Source organism: Peromyscus californicus, unplaced genomic scaffold (assembly GCF_007827085.1).
Source record: "Peromyscus californicus insignis strain IS unplaced genomic scaffold, ASM782708v3 Scaffold_24__1_contigs__length_46423439, whole genome shotgun sequence".
NCBI classification, from domain to species: Eukaryota; Metazoa; Chordata; class Mammalia; order Rodentia; family Cricetidae; genus Peromyscus; species Peromyscus californicus.
This window is the reverse complement of record NW_026294535.1, coordinates 8,763,499-8,784,371: the sequence shown is the minus strand read 5'-3', so window position 1 is coordinate 8,784,371 and position 20,873 is coordinate 8,763,499. Positions and strand designations below refer to the sequence as shown.

Sequence of the window (20,873 nt, the reverse complement as noted above, 5' to 3'; positions counted from 1 at the left end):
AACAGCCACAGTGCAAATCAAGGGAGAATTACCCGTGTGATTTTAACAGCACGGAGCTAAGGAGGTGGCTTGGAGGTGTGAGCACTAACTGCTTTGCTGAAGGACAGAGTCCAGTTCCCAGCACCCACGATGGCTCACAACCACCTGCAACTCCAACTCCAGGAGATCTGGTGTCCTCTTCTGGCCTATGTAGGCAACGCACACACATGGCATACATTTGTACAGACACACATATATACACGTAAATATGAATAGCATAATATTATATACATCTGTATTCATTCCCTTTAGAGGAAGAAACAGAAGGCAAAGGGGAGACTGATGGCCAAAGCAGTTTACAAATCCAAACAGACAAAGGCCACTAAGTTCACAACCTCTGGAGAATCCTTCAGCATCCAGCCCCACCCTACCCTTCCTGTTTCATAAAGGTTGGTGCATGTTCGAACCTGAGAAGCTTTGTAAGCCTGTTTCCTGTCTGTAGAAGTTTGGGAATCCACATGCTTTATCTCTCTTTGCCCTCTGTCTCTCCCTTTAGATACTAGATGTGAGCATTTTTGTCGTTACAACCTTCCCAGAAGCTTTGTGGTTCTATGTACGCCACACACATTTCCTGATGGTCTCTCTGGGTTATGTGGAGAGATCTGAGACACAGATGATAGGCCTAATCTTTTCAGAGAGCTGTGTGATTTCAGAGCCTCAGTGTTGTTTTTAATCTTACTGAGGCAGTAGAAGAAAATTATCTAGGCACATCTTTGGCCCTCTCTATATCATAGCCTTTCTTGACAATGAATCTCTAAATATTAGCATCTTTTCAAGTCTGGAGAGCTTAAGCACATCGTAGTCATAAATGCCGAGTTCCTTTTTAGTTAAAAGTTTATCTCTTATCTTTTACAGTCACTGTGGGCAGAGAGAAGAAAGCAGGCCATACCTTCAACACTGTCTAGCATTCTACCCAGCTAATGAGCCAAGTTCATCATTTACCAGTCACCTGTAAAACACCAGCCTCCTATCCTTTCTGCTACAGCATCGAAAGTATCTCTCTCCCTTCTGTTTTTGATGATGTACTTTTCATTACTTCCAAGTACTTACAATAACATCTTTAACATTTGCATGTCTACCAACATCCTGTCAAAGGTGATTCATATATTCTGTAAGGTACATCTCCTCTAAAATTTTCATCAGTTCCTTCTGAATGCTAAGCTCTAAAACCTTTCACATTCATGTTTCTACAAGCATTCTACTTATAACAATTTAGGTATTCTCTAAGAAATACAGATTTTCTCCACTATACCACTTTACACATCCTAACCAGTAGAATATTTGATACTGACCTATTTTTGTTCTAGAGAACCTAGGCTGGAACATGCTCCTGCAAATTCTTCTAGAACTTCACCTAATGTTCAATCTCAAAGCCACCCCTATGGGCGGGGGTATAATCACACACCTAGTAGATTAACAAAATGTTAATGTATTCTCTTAACAATTCTCCAAATCAAGAGTCTCACAGTTCTCACTGCACTGATTTTGTGGTGTTGGCAGGGTGAATTCATTCTAGGTGATTGACAAGATAACCCACTCTCTGCTTTTCTAATGTCTAGGGGTTGAATTTACTCAGTCATGACTGCACCACTCTGACTTCTCCCAGTATCAAATCTTCTGTCTTTGTCCCCCTGCCTTCCTCTATGAACAACACTATGATTACACTGAACCTCCATTCAAGATCCTTAAGTTCGCCATCTGCAAATACCTTTGCCACATCAGTGACATAATGCACATGTTGTGAAAAGAAGGAAAGTGACATCTTTGGTAAAAATTATTCTGCAACAGCCATGTTTATTATTAGTGGGTCTATGTTAATGTTTAAGTTACATAATCAAGTCAAGTTAATTTAAGTACTGCCCCATATCCTACCCACCGTATAGAAGTAACATCCTGTGGTTTCCACTGTTAAATATTGATTCTATTAAAAGTTTCAGTAAAAGGAGTTCAGAAACAGAACAGGATTCTATTATTACTTTACTGAACTACACAATTTCCAAGGCTATTGCTTGAATAGTACCTTGACTCTTGATTATTATTCAGAAGGTCTCATCATATTATAGTTTTATTACAGGAGGGATAAAAGTCAAACCTCTATGGCAAAACTATAACTATTCTGAGCTGGTATCTAAAGGATCATCTCAATTTTAAAGATGTAAAAAAAATATAAAACTCAAAGAAGTTAAATGATTAACCCAGTGACATGAATTCTAATGTAGAGGAGAGCACAATTTGGGGACTATCTAGTGGATAGGCACATGAAAATCTGCTCCAAGTGCAAGAGAGACAGCCTCCGCCTTCACATGAAATGATTCTTACTCCAAGCAGGTTCAAACAGCTTTTTACTCAGTCATCTGAGTTTCTCAAACATGGATGTAAATGCTAGTAGGGTAGTTTTCTAACAACTTCAGGAATTTCAGGAACTTAATCAGATTCATAAAAACAGAGACACATTTGTCAGGGCACTGCACATGATGGTTATTAGGTCAAGGGAAAGAAGATGTATGGTGTTTGGTCAAATTATGGGTTTATAAGATCTGTGCATGTATTAGGTCTACAAGTGATGTGCTTTTGTTTCCCTCCAGATGAGAAAACTAATTCAGTGCTCTCACAAACCCAAAGATAAATATCTTTACATTTGTGCATGACAGAAATTATTTCAAGAGGATCAGTATTTCTATATTTAAGACTATAAATTAGCCAACACCCAATGCTATTATCTAGTTATTCCTGTAAAAAAAGGCACTCTGATGTTTTAAGATATCAATTTATTAAATGTCTATTAGTCTTGTTGTTCTTGTTCATTATATAGTAAATAACAAGAATTCAAGTGGAAATTAGGATACAAGGACTTTGGAAAGTCCAGTAAGGATAACTGTTCCTACGTGAATAAGCCCCTCACTAATTAGAAGAAAAGTACCTGTATGATCAGAAATAACCATATATTTTCAACGTGGAAAAATTGTGTTTGCATCCACCTGTAGAAACAAGGTTTCAATAATGATGGTTATTAGTGTGCACGGTATGCTATCATGAAGACTACCGTGTCAATAGAAATATGATGGTGATTTAATTGATAATATCTACAATAGCTGACAAGGTTCCTCAGAATTTTTAAAAACAACCTGACAGTTGGTGAACAGCAGAGGACAGATATGATAGTCAACTCCATTTTCACTATGTAGTCAGGCCACAGGTGTCTAGATAAAATCCTTAAAATATTACCAGTCTGGTGAGAAACCAAAACAGAAAATGTATTGGCTGTAAGAAAATACATTGCTAATAATTACAGCTTTATTTTTCCCAGTACTACTTTTTTTAATAAAAATAGAAACTATCAAGATGAAAATCAAAACCACATCCCTGCAGGGTAAACAGCCCATTGAATACAAGTGCTTATCCAAACACAGATGTGGGTGATTCTATGTAAATTTGATCATATTTATATTACTAGTTTGAAATATGTTTGTTTTTATTTTTAAAGAAAAGTTGTCAATAAATAGGGAGCTACATAATCATTTCTATGGCTGCAGATACTCCATAATGGAGTATTCCAAATTTATTGAACTAATTGCCTGTTGAGGATACGAATCTTGTTTATCATGAAAATCTATGACTATTCCATTACACTGATGAACCTCTGGTTCTCTGTCCACCAAATTCTCCAATTGTCTCTAAGGTAAATGCCCATGACTAAAAGTGCTGGATAAAAGAGTATGTATAACATATATTTTATTCCAATGGAAGAGTTATACCTAATAGCTCACCTGACCCTACTTTAAAGACATGTGTAGTCTGTATTACGACATTCAGAGAGATATACTGGGGTGAGTTTGTTAGGTTACAGACACGTGGTGAGGTGGGGCAGGCCACAGTGAACTGTATGATTGGATGTAAAAAGACAATGTCCCTAGCCAAAGGAGAGGCCACTGGGTAACATAGTCACATGGTATATGACAAGTACAGATTGCAATTGATGGGGATAAAAGCAGGATTTGTATAGTTTGTTTGGGAGGAAATGGATGCAAACTGTCAGAGGAGAGAGGAAAAGCGTATGATCAGCAGCTGAAAGTTTGGGATCAGGGTGCAGAGCTCTTGGGAGTCAGGATTTTAGGCTCCAACGTTGGTTCTCCTATTTGAGGACTCACATCTGCACAACCTAACAATGGGGGAGAGGGTGTCATATCTACAATGGCCTGACACTTATGTGCCACATACCTTAACTATTGGGCAGAGCTTTGCCTGGATCCAAGGGCCTGACTGTGTGCATAGCTGAGCACTTGCTAAAAAGTTCCCAGAAGGTCCTCAGTCACCCAGAGACAAAAAAAAAAGCTGTAGAAGAAGTCAACCAACTCTCCACTTGCCAGAGAGGCCAGAGAAGCAGGATACCCCAGAAATATGTTTAGAAAAGTGTGGCATAGGCTCTTAGAATTGTCTTGATCAAAGCAACCAACAGTCAGTCTATTACCAAATGAAACAGCCCAGAGCAGCCCTGCCATGAGCATGTTTTATGCTCTGCATAGAAATACAACAGGAACAGTAGAGAGAGGAATTCCCATCTTCAAGTACACACTGATGTTAGAGTGACTTCATCCAGACCAGCAAAAGAGGCACAGTGATTCACGCGTACAACCATGCCTGAATGGTGACTGTAGGCATTGCAGGCATTGATCATACCAGCCCCAGTTTCAAACTATCTGACAATATGCTGCTAGCCAACTCAACTGCGGACTGTGATGACTTGGCCAGTTACGGCCATGCCATGCTGGAAAGAGATAAGCATATAAACATCTTAGAACTAACCAAGCTGTTTCCCTTGAAGTCTGTACAGATAAGAGTCCACAAAAAGCTTTAGTGATGCTAATTGCTCCTGGCTATCCATTTTAATCCTACACTGTGTCCTTCTTCAGATAAAAGGTTTCACTAGGAAAACCTTGTTTACTCTCCTGAAGTCACCAAGGAAGCCTCACAGGGCACCATGGCCAAGGATACCCTGAATACCCATGTTTGAGGAAGAGATCAAGGACCCAGCAGAAGTCTTTGTACAGACTAGAAGATGAAACCATGCTGCTTTGGGGAGAATATAAAGGTCCAGGAAATCCCTGAATGCTGAGCACCCTACCCCTACTTCTGGACAGGCAAGATATTTGAAAAGGCTCAAGGCCAAATGAGCCACTGTTTGGAAAGCATAACATTAAGGAGATTTCTAGCATTTCACAATAGAAACGATGTCTGTGAAAATGTCTAGCACACAGTACACAGTATAAACAGGGTATTAATCACTGTTATCACTGTTGAGAAACAGATTTGAATGTGGTCATCTTTTTCAGAAAGGACTTCTGTGGCTTCCCTTCTAATTCACTACCCAACTTATCTTATTTGTTTTTTATAAAGCCTCTAGTGACACTAACTCTCAGTAACTTCTAAGAACTTTAATCACCTGATGTGGTTTAGGATTCTAACCCTTCATGAGTTTAAGAGGAACTGTTTGCAAAGATGTTAGTCCAGTCACAATGAAAAGACAAAACACTGTATGATTCACTCTCAGGCATGAACTTGAAAGTGTCTATCATTTAGTCTGTTTATTCCATTTTTTTATTGGAGGAAAGAAAAAAGAAAACTAAATTCTGAAATATTAAGTCAGTTCAAAACCTGGACCCAAACTGGGAATCGGGTCGATATTCTCATTTTACAAGTCAAAATATTCCTTGAGCATGGAAACATTTTAGTATTAGATGTATGTTTAACATGGATACTAGGTGAATCTATATTCTTTCCATAATATTCATGCTTTGGAAGCTGAATTCTATGCTTTAAACATAAAATATATTTGATACATGTTACTTAGATTCAATTAAATTAAGTAGTAGTAATATGAAATATAGAACAAATTGTTCTATACAATGAATATAGTATTCACACATCTGGGCATGTAAAATGTATAAAGTGCCATATTAATGGCACCAACCACAAAGGAACCCATAGCAGACTAGAAGGAAATAGCTATTCATTAAGCTTGATATGTACATACTGACTTTAATGGTCCCCAAATTATGCTAGAAATGTGAAAAACAGCTTCTAAATATGAAAAAAATATTTTGTGGGTTGGATGCTTTAATTTTTAAAAATTCTAAGGTTATATTACTGAGAAAGTATATCTAATCATAGGTTACTTTGGGCAAAGCACCTAAAATGAAAAGAAATTAAACACCTTGATGTTTTTAAAGTAAAAACTGTTTCAAGTGGTATGTCGGCATGTTATTTCATTTCAGTACCTTTCATTTGATGCTGATGATGCTCTAAAAAGTTGGAAAGCCATCATACTGTCAGCTCCCTGCAGGTAGGGACCCTGAGCTCACTACAGAGTGGGCCCTGGATAATCACTGAGCAGGTGGCTATCAAGATCCCTGTGCATTCTTTTCTAAGGCTTCCCTAGAACAGAAACACTGGCTTCCTGACTCAGTGTCTTTTCAGAGTTATATCCCTTCAGTGATAAGCTTTCTCTCCTTCTGCTTCTGAGCAGAGACCCAGCTGCTCATCACAATCTTAGAGTAAGCCACAAAGTTTCCTTAAAGTTCTGAAATAAGTCTTCAAAAAAAAAAAAGCTAAGAAATACTGAATAAATTAAAGGTAAATAAATTTTAAAGATTTAAAATACGTTATTTCTGGATGGCTGAATCATATGCTCAGAAAATCCACTATAATGAAATAACAAGTAGCAGCTTGAAGATGATTCAAGTTATAAAATACATAAAGCACACACAGGACCAGCAAGATGACTTAGCGGGTGAAGTGCCTGCCATGTGAGCAAGCCTGACAGCATGAGCTCTATCCTGGAATCTATATAAAGACAGGAGGAGAGAACCGACGCCTCCAAGTTGTCCTTCAACCTCCATGCATGCACAATGGTGCATACATCCACACACACTAATAATAAGTATAATTTAAAATACGTGTTTGTGATGGGAAGAAGTGCAGAGATGACCGGTTACACTATTGGAGGCCCATGAACTGTAGACTAGTGGCTGTGAAGCCCCCATGGGACTGGACTAGGCCCTCTGGATATGGAAGACAGTTGTTTGGCTCGAACTGTTTGGGGAACACCCAGGCAGGGGGATCGGGATCCATCCCTGGTGCATAGGCAGGCTTCTGGGAATCTGGTGCCTGTGGTGTGGCACCTTGCACAGCCTTGTACAGTGGGAAGGGGCTTGGACCTGCCTAGGCTCAGTGTGCCAGGCTCTGTTGACTTCCCATGGGAGACCTTGATTTGGGGGATGTGGGGATGTGGGGTGGCTTGGGAGGGAGGGCTGGGAGATGGGAGGAGGGAGGAGGTGGGATCTGTGGGTGGTATGTACAGTGAGTAGAAAATTTCTTAATAAAGAAAAAAATAAAATAAAAATATATGTTTGTATTTTAACTGTAAAATTGTAAAAATCATTCACATGCTTTTAGAAATAAAAACCTATAAACATATATGGCTCATTTATATGTGTATGCATGCTTGTGAAAGTGAGCCTATGAATAATAGTATCCAGACACACAACATATATTCCCAAGACTTATAAGTGATGAGCTTTAGTAAGAGCCCATTTCTGATTTGCTAGATTAAATCCAATTTAAAAAATACTGCATCACAAGTACATTTGTGTATTTAATATTGAAGCAATTAAAATCAAACAAGAACACTTTTTAAACTTGGCATATTAATTATAAAATATAAAAGTTAAAAAGTAAACAATCAAATCAGGTAATAGTTTTAATATAATAACATGGAGTAATAATAGAAACACTAAGTCATGCATTTTACATAGTAGGAAAGCAGAAATAAATAAGATTTTAGATGTAAACCCAAAACATAGGATGAAATATAATAAGAGGAATATGTTATTGCTCATAGGACAGCTAAGGAAAACTAGGTATTAACAAGTGAAATCCAATATAGAGTAGTATTTGTAATTGAAGACAAAAGTAATTCTAAAAGCAATAAATTAAAGGAAAAAAAGCTTTGAAAAGTTTAATGAACTTTATATTAAAAAGCCACACAATGTACTTGTGCACACATACCAATTAAGAAAACAGAAAACCTGAAGATTAGAACACTTTGTGATAAATGTAACTACTGAAATATTAATATCTAGAACATCTAAGACATTTATTGAAGCAATGCTGGTCTTCAGAGACAAAGAGTCAAAGAAAAACCCAGCATTTAAACATTGTAAATCAGAAGAAAGTTACTACCAATACTTAAAAAGTAACTAAAACATACATAGAGCGGGCATTAGTGAAGTGTTGGGAAAACAGATATAGTCATAGCATTAAGGATTTAAGTGATAGAGTGTTATAAGAAAGGCTTTTATACTTTATTTTGTTCTAAGAGCCCTACTTTTTAAAATACATAACACAAGTAGTTTAAAAACATACTTTTACAAAGACTTGAACTTTATTAAAAACGGGCAAAGATGTTCATTATCATGAAACTGTTGATCAGATTAGGATATCCATAAAACAAAACTCTATGCTTTCTCCCTTCCTTTTCACCTAGGTAAATACCCAAAGTATAGATTTTTATGCTGTGCAAGAAGACCTTAAGTGAAGACAATCTACTGGTTCATCACTATTCTGACTACAACAAGAACTTCTAGGATCCACAGATTCCGAACATCAAAGAACTGATCTTCCACCTTCACAGAAACTCACAGTTCATTATTTTTTAATAACAGATATTACAAAAGTCCTACGGAGAAAAATTTAAATACTATATATCAAGTTGAATCTCCTACTTAGCTTTCCACAGCAATTCTTATTGGAAATTAGAAGGCTATGGTCAAACTTTCTGTGACATAACCATGAGAAAAATGATGGTTTCTAGACACAGCGCAAAACATAAAAGTTATATCCGTAATACACATTTCTAGACAAAGTGATTTTTATCTGTCTTAGATTACTTTTCTAACCATTTCAACATAGTCAATCTTATTTTAACATTCTCTTCATCTGTATGAAGTTTATTTCATCTCATGTAGAAATATTTTTCAGTTCTAAATTTCTTAACTGTATTATTTAATTTCTGAAAATTAGGGCCCATAATAAATATTGAAATGTTTATGAATGTATAATCAGTATTTCAGTGCTTTGTTCTCACTTTAAAAACTTCCCAGTGAGATATGGGATATATTCATATTATTCCATAATGCGTCCATTGTGGTAAGAAATTATATATCATCATTATCGATGCTTTTAAACAATCTTTATATAGCTTCCTCTAACTATAGCTTTACATCACATCTTACTATTTGTTAAAAATATTATTCTTTTAGATGACATATTTATGAATCAAACATTAAAAATATATAAGAAGTAAAAACTTTCAGCATCATAAACAAAATTTTAAAAACATAAAAACTGTGTAAATTCACTATATGCTGCACTGATGTGCACAGGAAGCTAACTAAGTACATTTCTGAAGGGAAAAGGTGGAATCAAATAAATATGCAACCATCTTACAGCTTTGTTTTACCTTAATAAAAGCAAACCTTTACCTGTGCAAGCATGGGAAAGCCAAGGTTCCTACATCCGTTACAAGGAGTTAATGCTTCCCAAAGTCCTGTGGGCCCACAAGTGTTTGGATCCTCCTCTTCTTCTTCCACTTCTCCTGGTGACAAATTTATTGTAGATGAAGTTCTCTGAAATCAAATTTATATTATACCAATATATTATATCAATGTTGTTTATGTATCATAACATCAATCAAATCACATAACTGACTCGCTTGCATGTCTTAGCAAGCTGGCTCACTTCCAGCCTTCTTGCCACCTTACATTTTGGCTGTACTAGGCCAAACATACACATAATTCAATTCAAGTTTGAAAGTGAGGAACGTCGGTGAGAAAGACATAAATGAATGAAGTTTGTAATGGGGAACAGGACATGACAATGACCCAAGAAAATATGTGAAGAGTAACAAAGGAGAAAAATCTTATGGTTTGTCAAGAATTGAAGTTTATCCATAGGATTAAGGGAAATACAAGGAGGCTAATATGAAATACTTGAATGGAATAGGAATTACTGTAAGAAATGCTTTATGGAGGCCACCAAAAGCAAACCCCACAAAGTATTTTGATACATATGACAGGGATAAATAATACCCTTAAATTTTACAAGTAGATTACGTGCAACTGTGCACACTCACTCTTGCTACCTCCCAAATCCCACTCAAGTAACTGTAAGAGGTTTATAAAAACTCATCAACTATGAGACAAAGGCAACAAGACAAGCAGAAGCGGATGAGCGGTACCAAGAACACGTGTGGACAATGACGGGTGACCCAAGTAAGAGACAGGGAGGCATTAGCCAACAAACAAGAACTTGAAAGGAAAGCGACTGCACTGTTGAATAGTTGGGGAGGCTGACAGCTCCTGAAGCTATGAGTGAAACAGGATCTAAACTCAGTGTCTGAAGGACCACACCCCAAGCCTAACTTCTCCACAAGAGACCCGAGTTAATGTGTTTGTGGTAAATGAAGACTCACAGCTGACCCACTGCTTCCCAGAAGTGCCTCATCATCTAGGATAGCTAGACTTATATTTCATAGGTAGAGGACAAGAATATGCGTCCCCGTAGACACTAATTTTGGCATAGTTCGGATATGGTTTATCGCCTCCCAAACTCATGTTGGAGTTCCATGCCCACTGAGAAGTATTAAGAGGGTTGAAATTTTATCCAGACATGGAGTCTGGAGGAGGGGGCTTGGAAAGGTGAATGGACAGGGTCATTAGGGTGGAGTCCTCTGACTGAACACTGATAGATTTTCAAGAAGAGATGGAAGCGAAAGGAGACACATACATGCTGCCTGTCTCTTGACATGGGCGTTTTTCTGCCTCAGGACTCTGCCAGCAAGACGACCATCACCTCAATCTTATACTACAAAAATGAGCCAATATAAACCTCTTTTCTTTAAAGGTTACCTAGCCTGTGTTACTGAGTAATTGGTACAGAGAAGGGACTAACAACCTTCCTGAGAAAGATAATCTATGACAAATAATAAGGAAATGGTAAAGTCTATGTTGTTATCAATACTATGAAGCCAATGCCCCCCAACTGTCCAATAGTAAAACATTTCTTAATGTTTCAGTTACATATAAACAAGGGTTGTCATATATTTGAAGAAAGCTTCTAATAAAACAAACCATTTTTTACTACATTTTCCTCAGGGGGCTAGAAGATATCCATGAAATAAGAATAGAATAATACCATCAAATACATGCATTCGTACATAAATAAACACATACATGTATATACATGCACATATAAGTACAAACACGTACTTCAGTGGAAGAACTAGAAAAAAAATCTGATTAAATTTCCTAACAGATAGAATATAAAAAGAAATTAGAAATTAAGAAAAATGAGGAAATTTCTAAGGCCCCAAACTGTAACAAGGAGAGTTTTATAATCATTAGAAAGAGAATATAGATAAGAAGATCAAGGAAATGATAGAAGAAGCTTTTCAGGAATTAAAGAAAACGTCTATTACCAAAGGCCCTGCTGAATGCTCAGTGGGCTGAATGTTAAAATATGCATGTATAAATTAAAAAAATAACAAATGCTGGCATGGATGTGGGGAAAGGGGAACACTTATTCACTGTTAGTGGAAGTGCAAACTGAGGCAGCCACTGTGTAAGTCACTGGGGGAGGTTCCTCAAAAAGTTAGATACAGATCTTCCACATGTTCTGGCTATTTCATTCTTGGGAATATACCCAAAGGACTCTATATCCTACTAGAGAAATATTTGCTTATCCATGTTCATTGCTGCTTTATTTACAATAATCAGGAAATGGAAACATCCTAGATGCTCATTGATGGGTGAATGAATAATGTAGCTGTGATATGTTTACATAATGGAATATTATTTAGATGCTAAAAATGAAATTATTAAATTTTCAGGTAAATGAATAGAGCTGGAAACACTCAGCCTGAGTGAAATAAAATCCAGACCCAGACAAACAAATGTTGTATATTTTCTCTCATTTATAGATGCTATCTCTGAATCTTTAGATATTTGTGTTTTATTTGAAACACCCATAGACGTCGGTAAGGGGTCCTGGGGGAACTATTAAGAGAGGGGAGATAGAACAGACAGGCATAAATGGGGGAAGATGAATTGTGGAACAGGAAGGATTAAATGGGGTGTGGGATGGGATGGCAGGGTAGAGAAGGGAATACTAGAGGCTTCAATCCCAGTGCTAGCTTTTATAGTGAGTGCTATATGGTGCTATGCATGCTGCCAGAGAAGAAAACTGATCATGAATTTAACCCAGCTATGAACGCTGTGAGCTACAATAGTAACCTGCTTGATAAGATATGCCAACTGGTGCAAAACTGGCATGAAGGTAATGGACGCAACCAAGCGCTTTCTGGTTGTGTTTAACGGCCTCATCCACAAGATGGAACTCATACTTGGCACCATTATCAGGACTAGGAACCTGTGGCTAGACAGATCATAGGTCCTAGGGAAGAACCTACCATTCTTTTAAGTGGACATAGGATTTAACTAATTATCAATGGCTTATTATTTTACCTGTAGATTAGCGCATCTCTCAGACATCAGCAGAGAAGCTTCTTTTTGCAGTAGATGGTAATCAACACAGAGACCCACGTGTTACTAAGATGAAGAGAATAAGCACAGCAGAGTGCTCAGCTCTAAATGGTATTCCTGTAACACATACCATCTTCCCAAGACTCAGGGACCAGGGGCAATGAATGATTAACAAGGAAATCATTTTCCAGACACAGCAAGGCAGTTGTACATACCACTGCGACAGTATACGCCCTGTGAAAGTCCAAGTCAAACACAATCCAAGCCTGGAGCAAGGAGGTAGGCATTAAGTGCCACCCCTAAAAGAAGAGCTGCTGGGAAATTCATTTTCTTTAAACATGTGGTACCTGTGGATGCCCACATCCAGAGTATATGAGTAGCACCAAGAGGACTCATTGTGTTTTTTTGTTTTTGTTTTGTTTTTAAAGAAGTTGGGTGTGTAGGGAAGGGAGTAGATATGGAAGGAGATGGGGGTGAATATGAACAAAATACACTGTATGAAATTCTTACAGAATTCATAAGAATATTCTTTAAGAATTTTTAAAATTAAAAAAATTAAACTTTGTAAAGGTCTTCAGAACGCAGTGTTCGGTACAATACTGACGGATCGCCATTATTAGAGTTAGTAAAGATACTCGATTGTAAAGCTAAAGATGTTCTTTTCTTCCCATTATAAGTGAAACTGATTTTCCTACACCCGCATTTTAGCTTTCCCTTTATCAACTGCCAATAGCTAGAAAATAGTAGAATTAAACAGTCTCTTAATGAATTAGTTATTGTCTCACATTATTCTGAAAACTTTCTATGTGGCTTGTAACATCATGGGACCGTTTTGTGTTAATTATTCTTATTCACAAAACAGCCCTTAAGGCAAACACTAGTTTCTCTTACTTTATAAACAAGAAAACTGAGGCACAGAGAACTTGAGTAAAACCCAAAACTGGCAAGTGGGAAAAAAAAGAGTTTAATCCTGAATCCCAGACTGAAGACCTTTCTTGATTGCAAGATTACAAGACCTCTTGTCTTATACATAACCTTGTAAACAGCAAGAGATAAAAGAACTAGGCTTATGTACTGTACTTTAAACAAAATATGCCTATTTTAATGCTTTTATTATATGATGATAACTCTGCGAACATTTTGCCATCTGCAACAGTAAATGAAATTTTCTGTAATTTGGTACATATCAACCCACAGTTTCTTAAATACATATTTATTAAATAACCAGTAAGAGGTGTTTGTCACACCAACTTTCTCACTCTGAAGACCAGACCCTCTATCTTGCAAAGTCTAAAACATTAATCTAATGTATGGAGGTAGAAAAAAACATCATCCTGAGTGAAATAACTCAGACCCAGAAAAGCAAACAGTATATATTTGTTTATACATGGAAGTTACCTGTTAAGTCATTGACAAGCAAGCTACACTCTGTATAACCATAGAGGTCAGGTAGAGAGTAAAGGACTAGGGGCGTGGACCTCCCTAGGAAGAGGAAATAGAATATACAGTTATGAATGGATGGGAGGAAAGGGAGACTGTAGTGGGAGAGACAAACTGGGACGGGGAGGTAAGAGGGGACTGAGGAAGGGAATACCGGGAGAGACAGCAAAACTAAGGGCCATTTGAAGAATCATATGGAAACCTAATACAGTAGAAGCTTCCTATAATATATACATATATGAAGATGCTCTAAATAAAATCGCCAAATATTGGAGGAGACAGAGCTCCAAATGGACATCTCTGGTCACCAAATGAAGCTTCCGGTACCAGGAATAATTGAGTTGTTGGCCAAAGGGGTTCCATGGCAATCCCCAAACAAACCAAGTTATTGCCAAGGCTATTGATGGTAAGGCCCTATTACTGAAGACAACACCCACACAACTCACTGAACATGGAGAAGCAGAACCAGTGCCTGCCTAAAGCCCTCACCACTAAGGACTAGTATCCATGGTACCAGAAGGTATTCTGCATTCTACCAAAGGAAAAATGTGAACACCAACCCAGCTATACACCCTTCAATCTACAAGAGTGACCTGCCTCCAAGATATGCAATAGTGGCACAAAACATGTGTAAGCAACCACCCAATATCTGATCTGAGTTAAGGCCCACTCTGTAAGATGGAGCCCATACCAGTGCTGATTGTGTGGGCAAGAACCTGAGACTCAATAGGCCAGGGATCTAGAAGGAAACCAAATACTACTGTTGGCTAAAGAGGCACAGCAATAAATGACTCCTAACAACATTCTGCTATAATCATAGATCCATGCCTTGTTTGGCCATCATCATAGAAGTGTCCTCCTGAAGTAGATATGAACAAATACAGAGAGCCACAGCCAGACAATGTGCAGAGAATGAGAGAACTTTAGAGCCCTAAAAGAATGTCTCCATCAAATCCCTCTCCTCAAGGCTCAGGGCCCTCAGTGGAAGAGGAGGTAGGAAGAGTATAAAAGTCAGAAGGGATGGAGGACATCAAGGACTCAAAGACTTCTAGACACAACAGGGATGGCACACACATGGCCTCACAGAGACTGTGGCAGCATGCATAGGGTCTGGGTGGGTCTGGACCAGATGGAATCCTAGAGCTGAGAGAAGTGGACACACATCTCCATCCCTAAAAATGATAGTCATTGTAAATGAAAACTAAGTTTTCTCAAAGGAGTCTCACTGGGGAAACAAACAAGTCTTAAGGGTAGACCTCCATCCCTGAAAGTAGATGGCCACTAGCAGCATCTTTGGGGATTCTTTGTCTCTTAATGTTAAGTCCAGACATTTTTTATCCTATCTTACAGGTCTTTTGCATATATATTATGGCTTCCTGTTTGGGGTTTTTAGTGGGATTCCTAGTGTGTGAACATGTGTGTCTCTGTGTCTACATGCATTTCTTGAGCTTTTTCTTTGGCTTTTTCTGGTTTGGTTGTCTTGTCATATTCTAATTTGTTTATTTTTGAATTATCATACTATTAATCTTTAGATGCCTGTTGGTTTTTTATCAAGAGACAGAAGGAGTGTGGATCCAGGTGGGATGGAAAGTTTGGAGGAACTGGGAGAAAGAGTGAGAGGCAAAACTCTAATCAGAGTATACTGTATGAAAAAAATCTATTTTAAATAAAAGAATAATAACTTTAATCTAATAGGAACTTGTTGCACACACACACAAAACATTAATTGAAAATTTAAAAGGCATAATCCTCACCAATACATGATTAGTTCATTGGTTTGGCCATCAACAGGGATCCCATATGACACTATAAAATGTTATATACTCAGCTAAAATTCTCGCAAATAAATCAACATTTTACTTCATTGGTTATTTTCTGGTTCTGCACTTAATATATTCAATTATGCAGTTAACTTCTTCCCTGTATATCTTCTCTTTAAAAAATTCCATTTATACCTCATCCCTGTTCATATGTCTCCAATATTCCCCACTGAATAATGAATAACATGCAAATTATTCAATTTATCTTAAAGGTTCTACAGCCAAATTATTCTTTAGCTTTTTTTTCTCAGAACTGGAATTGAATTTAGAGTTCTTGCTTGCTGAGCAAGTATTCTTCCATAAAACGACCACTTCCAGACCCCTTTTTTCAAATTTAAGAAATTTGTTTTGCTTCTTTTATCTATTGTTTGCTGTTTGTTAGCAGTTTAGTATTTCTAGATGATTTGGATTATTTTGCTTCTTTTTATTTATATTTTTATACAGCATACTTTGATCATGTTTTCCCCTCCCTGAATTCCTCCCAGATCCTTCCAATCTCTCTACCCATCCAACTTTCACTGAGTGCCCAGACTGGCCTTAAACTCATGTCATAAATAGCTGGGATTACAAATCTGTAGCATCAATTCCCTCTTTTAGCTTTTTCATTTATTCTATTATATTCAATCCAGACTATAGTCAAGTAGAATTGTTTAGCTTTGCCTGATCATGCTCCACACCTTTATCACGCCTTCCACCTTACTTCTCTATTCAGTATACAGCAGGGGTTAAAAATATGGCTTCCAAAAAAAAATATGGCTTCCATAATTAGACAGTTCTGGATTCAAGTTCAAATTGTACAGTTTTCAGGAGAGCTGGCCACTCAGCCTTGCTTGATTTCTTCATACAATGAAAAACAACACTCAACAGCTTTTTTTCTTCATAATCAATTGAGGCAATAGACATAGAAACATAGCAGCATTTCAATAAATATTAACTATTGCTTTAGCTAGTATTTTCTTATAACCCCATTGATTGAAATATAGTTCAGATTTTGCCCTTTATGTAAAATTTTCCGGATTTCTCACAAACAGAAATTACATCACTCTGTCTGCATGTCCATCATTCCTTATGCAAGCATGTGTATTATGACATCTCACATATACCATGAAAAAAGAAATGGCACAGTGCCAGAATGCATTGGCTTCTTTGAAGTCAAACAAGAACATGTTAAGTCCTAGCTCTGGACCTAAATACTAATAATCCCTTTAATCCTCAGTTTCCTTACTTGTCAAAGTAGGTACACTAATAATTCCTACTTTTGTAGGGCTATATCAGGATAGGGTTACTTCCCTGACTAGCATGTAAAATATTCATCACTGGTAGTTTTATTATCATTATCATGAAGAGTTGTAAATGCACACATTATGCACCAGCATTTACACACATATTTAAGTGTGGCTAGCTTCCCTGTTTAATTTTAATTTATTTAAAAGAAAGCACAGTCTTTTCCATTTTTAGATCATGTACAATGTGCTCTTCCTAATAAACTCAATAAATATTTATTAAATGAAGTACTGGATGAATGAACTATTATTTCAGTTTTGCTACCTAGAAATCTTATTAAGGGCTGTACATAATTGTATCACAAATATCATGAGTGATATTTCAGTTTTATTTTATATTAACCATTACAAAGTGGCTATAACAGAAATCAAGAAACATCAGTGGTTTAGCACTGCCCTCTAAAGTCAGAAAAGAAATCTGCTGTGTAAAACTGTATCGTGAAAAAACATTATGTTTTTAATTCTTTGAGAATTTGATACAACATTTTGATCCTATTCACTCCCCAGCTCCTCCCAGATTCACACCCTCCTCCCTACCCTCCACTTTGAGTCCCCCACTTTTTTTTAAAGAACAGACTATATAACATCAAATGCCCTGGTCCTTCGGTTTTACAGTCTTCCACCCTGCTCTTCTGAGACAGTCCCTGAGCCTTAGCGGGGGTTGTCAGTGTTCTAATTGGGGTCAGGCACCCCATGCTCAATTGCTCCCTGCACTTTGCCCAATCACAGCTTTGAGCAACAACCCCCATCCGCTGCAAAACGCAGCTTCTTTGATGCGGGGTGGCAGCTCCACTGATCTATGGACGTTAAGGAGAGGTATTCAGAACACAGCTGTGGATTATATGGTTTAGGAACGTGGACGCTTCTCCTCCAGGTTCCATGCCCTTAGCAGCCTTGAGGAGCTGGCTAAGTTTACAGTGCCAGGCATGAACTTCCTCCTATTGAGTGGAAAGGACTATTTGAGTTGTATAAAAGATACCTTGGAAAGTCTTTTATCAAACTAAATATAGTCTTCAATGTATATGTAAAAGAAACCGTATGAACACACTTTGACGCGGAAGGTTTCTTTGTTTCAAATGCCTTTTCACTTTTCGTTGAATACCTCTATGTTTGCATTTCCTGAGGGGGGAAGGTAAAAACTCTACAGAAAACAGATTTTTATTTATATAGTCTAAGCGTGTTCTCTTTATTGGTTATCACATGATAATCATATGGAAGAAAGACTGAGACAATTCTGCATTGCTAAGCAAAAGGAAAAGGAACCATAGTGCATAAATAATGTGGGGAAACAGATTTGAATTCAATTAGAGAAAAATGGAATCATGGTGCCAATATAGCACCGAAGACCTGAGATTTCCCTATGAAGTGTGTGTGTGTGTGTGTGTGTGTGTGTGTGTGTGTGTGTGTACTTGTGTTTCACATAAATTACATGTCATATAAAATGTATTTACCTAATTTTCTATTATATATATATGCTTAATCATTTATAACACGCTTTCAGATAGAGAGTAATCCAATAAAGTAGGGTAAGAATATTCCCTATTTTAGTTGTGAGCCTAGCCTTTAACGGCTGAGCCATCTCTCCAGCCCAATATTCCCTATTTTAAAAGTGAATAAACTGACGTCCAAGATATTACTCGGTTTGCAAGTTCATCTTATAAACAAAGCTAGTTCAGTTACAAACCCTGGGACTTGAGGACCTGCTACCTTTGACCACATTGTAAAAGCAGGGTTCTAATCATTAGAAATCCAAACTAGAAGTCTGCATCTATTTGATTTAATCCAAGAATGCTTTTATGTCAACTCTGTACCACTCAGATTTCATCAAAAATCCCTGAGGAGAATGAGCACTAAATGACAACTTAGCCCTTCTCTTCCTCTATCAATATTAAAAGTTCTGCGAACATTTTAGAGAAATTCACTGAGCTTGGCTTGGTTTGCAACAAGGCTTCTTCGAACAGAAGGCAAAGTTTATAATTTGGAAGTGAAGCTATTCTTCCCGACAGGTCACATAGGAGCAAATGCTGGTTTACTTTTGTAAAAAATTATTTAAAAAAAAACTGGACAGTTGGTTGAGTGACCAATGCTTTCCATCACCAACTGAAGTTTCCTTCTTTCCATGGGGCTCTTACCCATTAGCTCTTCAAATTCCTGTACACTTATCATGCAGAGCAATCTTACCTTAGTGTTCATCTTCTCTCCAAACTTATACATCATCTTATTACATCATCTTATTATACAGGAGAGCTTACATGGAATTGTTATTGTTTATCAGATCAAAAGAGGACAACAGTTATATAATAGCATGATATGTCACAATATTTTCTTTTATGCTGTTTTCAAAGTGGGCAATAAGGGACTGGGTGTATGGGAGCCTGTTTTCGGGTTCCTCGTGGCTTTACCCAGCATGTCCGCATAGAGGATGATTAGGACCACGGGCCTGAGTGCAGGTGTCTGAGATGGTCTGCACTTGGCTGTGCTGGGGGAGGAGGTCTTTTGCTCCACCCCTTGGCATCTCTATAAATATCCTGGGGCAGAGACAGTCGGGGGCCCGTTGGAAAAGGTTCCAGGCTCTCTCAAGGCTATCCTTTATTTTCTATCTGTTTATCTCCGCAATATTCTCCACAATAAATCCTTCTATCTAATATTTCCTACTGCTCACACTCAAGAAAACTCTGGGGAGCAGTGGGGTTGGTGGGTAAATGCCCCACATGGGTGGAAGCTCTACTGATGGACAAGCAGTCACCATACTAAAAAGGCAGAAGACACATTGATCTTCAATACAGTTCTGAGAAACAGATAGCAAGCCATGGGGTAATAATGTTACAACACCAAATGTAAAGTTTTCATCATCAAAACACTGAGTGTCTGCTTACAGTTTTCTGAAAATTACTCTGAATGGCCACCTACACTACCCTTTAACATGACCACCACTGTGCATGCCCAGGCTAGTGACTGCCACAGTGCTGCAATAATTATATCTTCTGAAGAACATAATTGCTCCCAGATGCATTTGAAGTTGGTCATGAATCTTTAACCACAATTACATCTGCAAGAAACAAAAACAGAAGAGTAAAATCAAGTCCTCACGCTAAGGTGGTCACTGGGTCTACCTCCTAGCAACCATGAGCCAAATGATGTTGCTGTGTTTGTGATTACTCAAACTTGAGGGTTTTCTAAGATTGACTGTATTTCACACTTACTGGCAATTACTTCATCTGCAGTAATTATAAAAGAATAAATTAGGCCGGGCGGTGGTGGCGCACGCCTTTAATCCCAGCACTCCGGAGGCAGAGCCAGGCGGATCTCTGTGAGTTCGAGGCCAGCCTGGGCTACCAAGTGAGTCCCAGGAAAGGTGCAAAGCTACACAGAGAAACCCTGTCTCGAAAAACCAAAAAAAAAAAAAAAAAAAAAAAAAAAAGAATAAATTAGGAAGAGCTATTTTCTTATATATAAAATGCTCAATTCCAACCTATTTAATCCTCGTTTGCTGTTTACATAGCTGAGATCCTTTGCCAAGCCACTTGGGAAACTTCAAACAGATACTTGCTTTGTTATTTCATTTGAATACAATGAATTTGTATGTTGCTATTATCTCTTAAAACTTTCTTCAGTTTGACTTTGGCTTGATAATTAACTTATTTCAAATTTAGAAAAATCAGATTTGCATACAACACACAAAAGCTAATTTCAAA

At 37.6% G+C, this 20,873-nt stretch overlaps 1 protein-coding gene across 14 annotated transcripts in view; it reads right to left on the bottom strand.

The window, feature by feature from the left end:
- Nucleotides 1-20,873, bottom strand: part of Anks1b (ankyrin repeat and sterile alpha motif domain containing 1B) — a 1,024,799-nt gene that overhangs the window by 734,051 nt on the left and 269,875 nt on the right. For 13 of the 14 annotated variants that reach the window (XM_052753096.1, XM_052753098.1, XM_052753095.1 and 10 more), the window contains exon 9: nucleotides 9,579-9,722. The exons of the other annotated variant lie outside the window; for it this stretch is intronic. In XM_052753096.1, coding sequence (XP_052609056.1) covers nucleotides 9,579-9,722 — 144 coding nt within the window. The remainder of the gene's footprint in view (nucleotides 1-9,578; nucleotides 9,723-20,873) is intronic. 14 annotated transcript variants of the gene reach the window in all.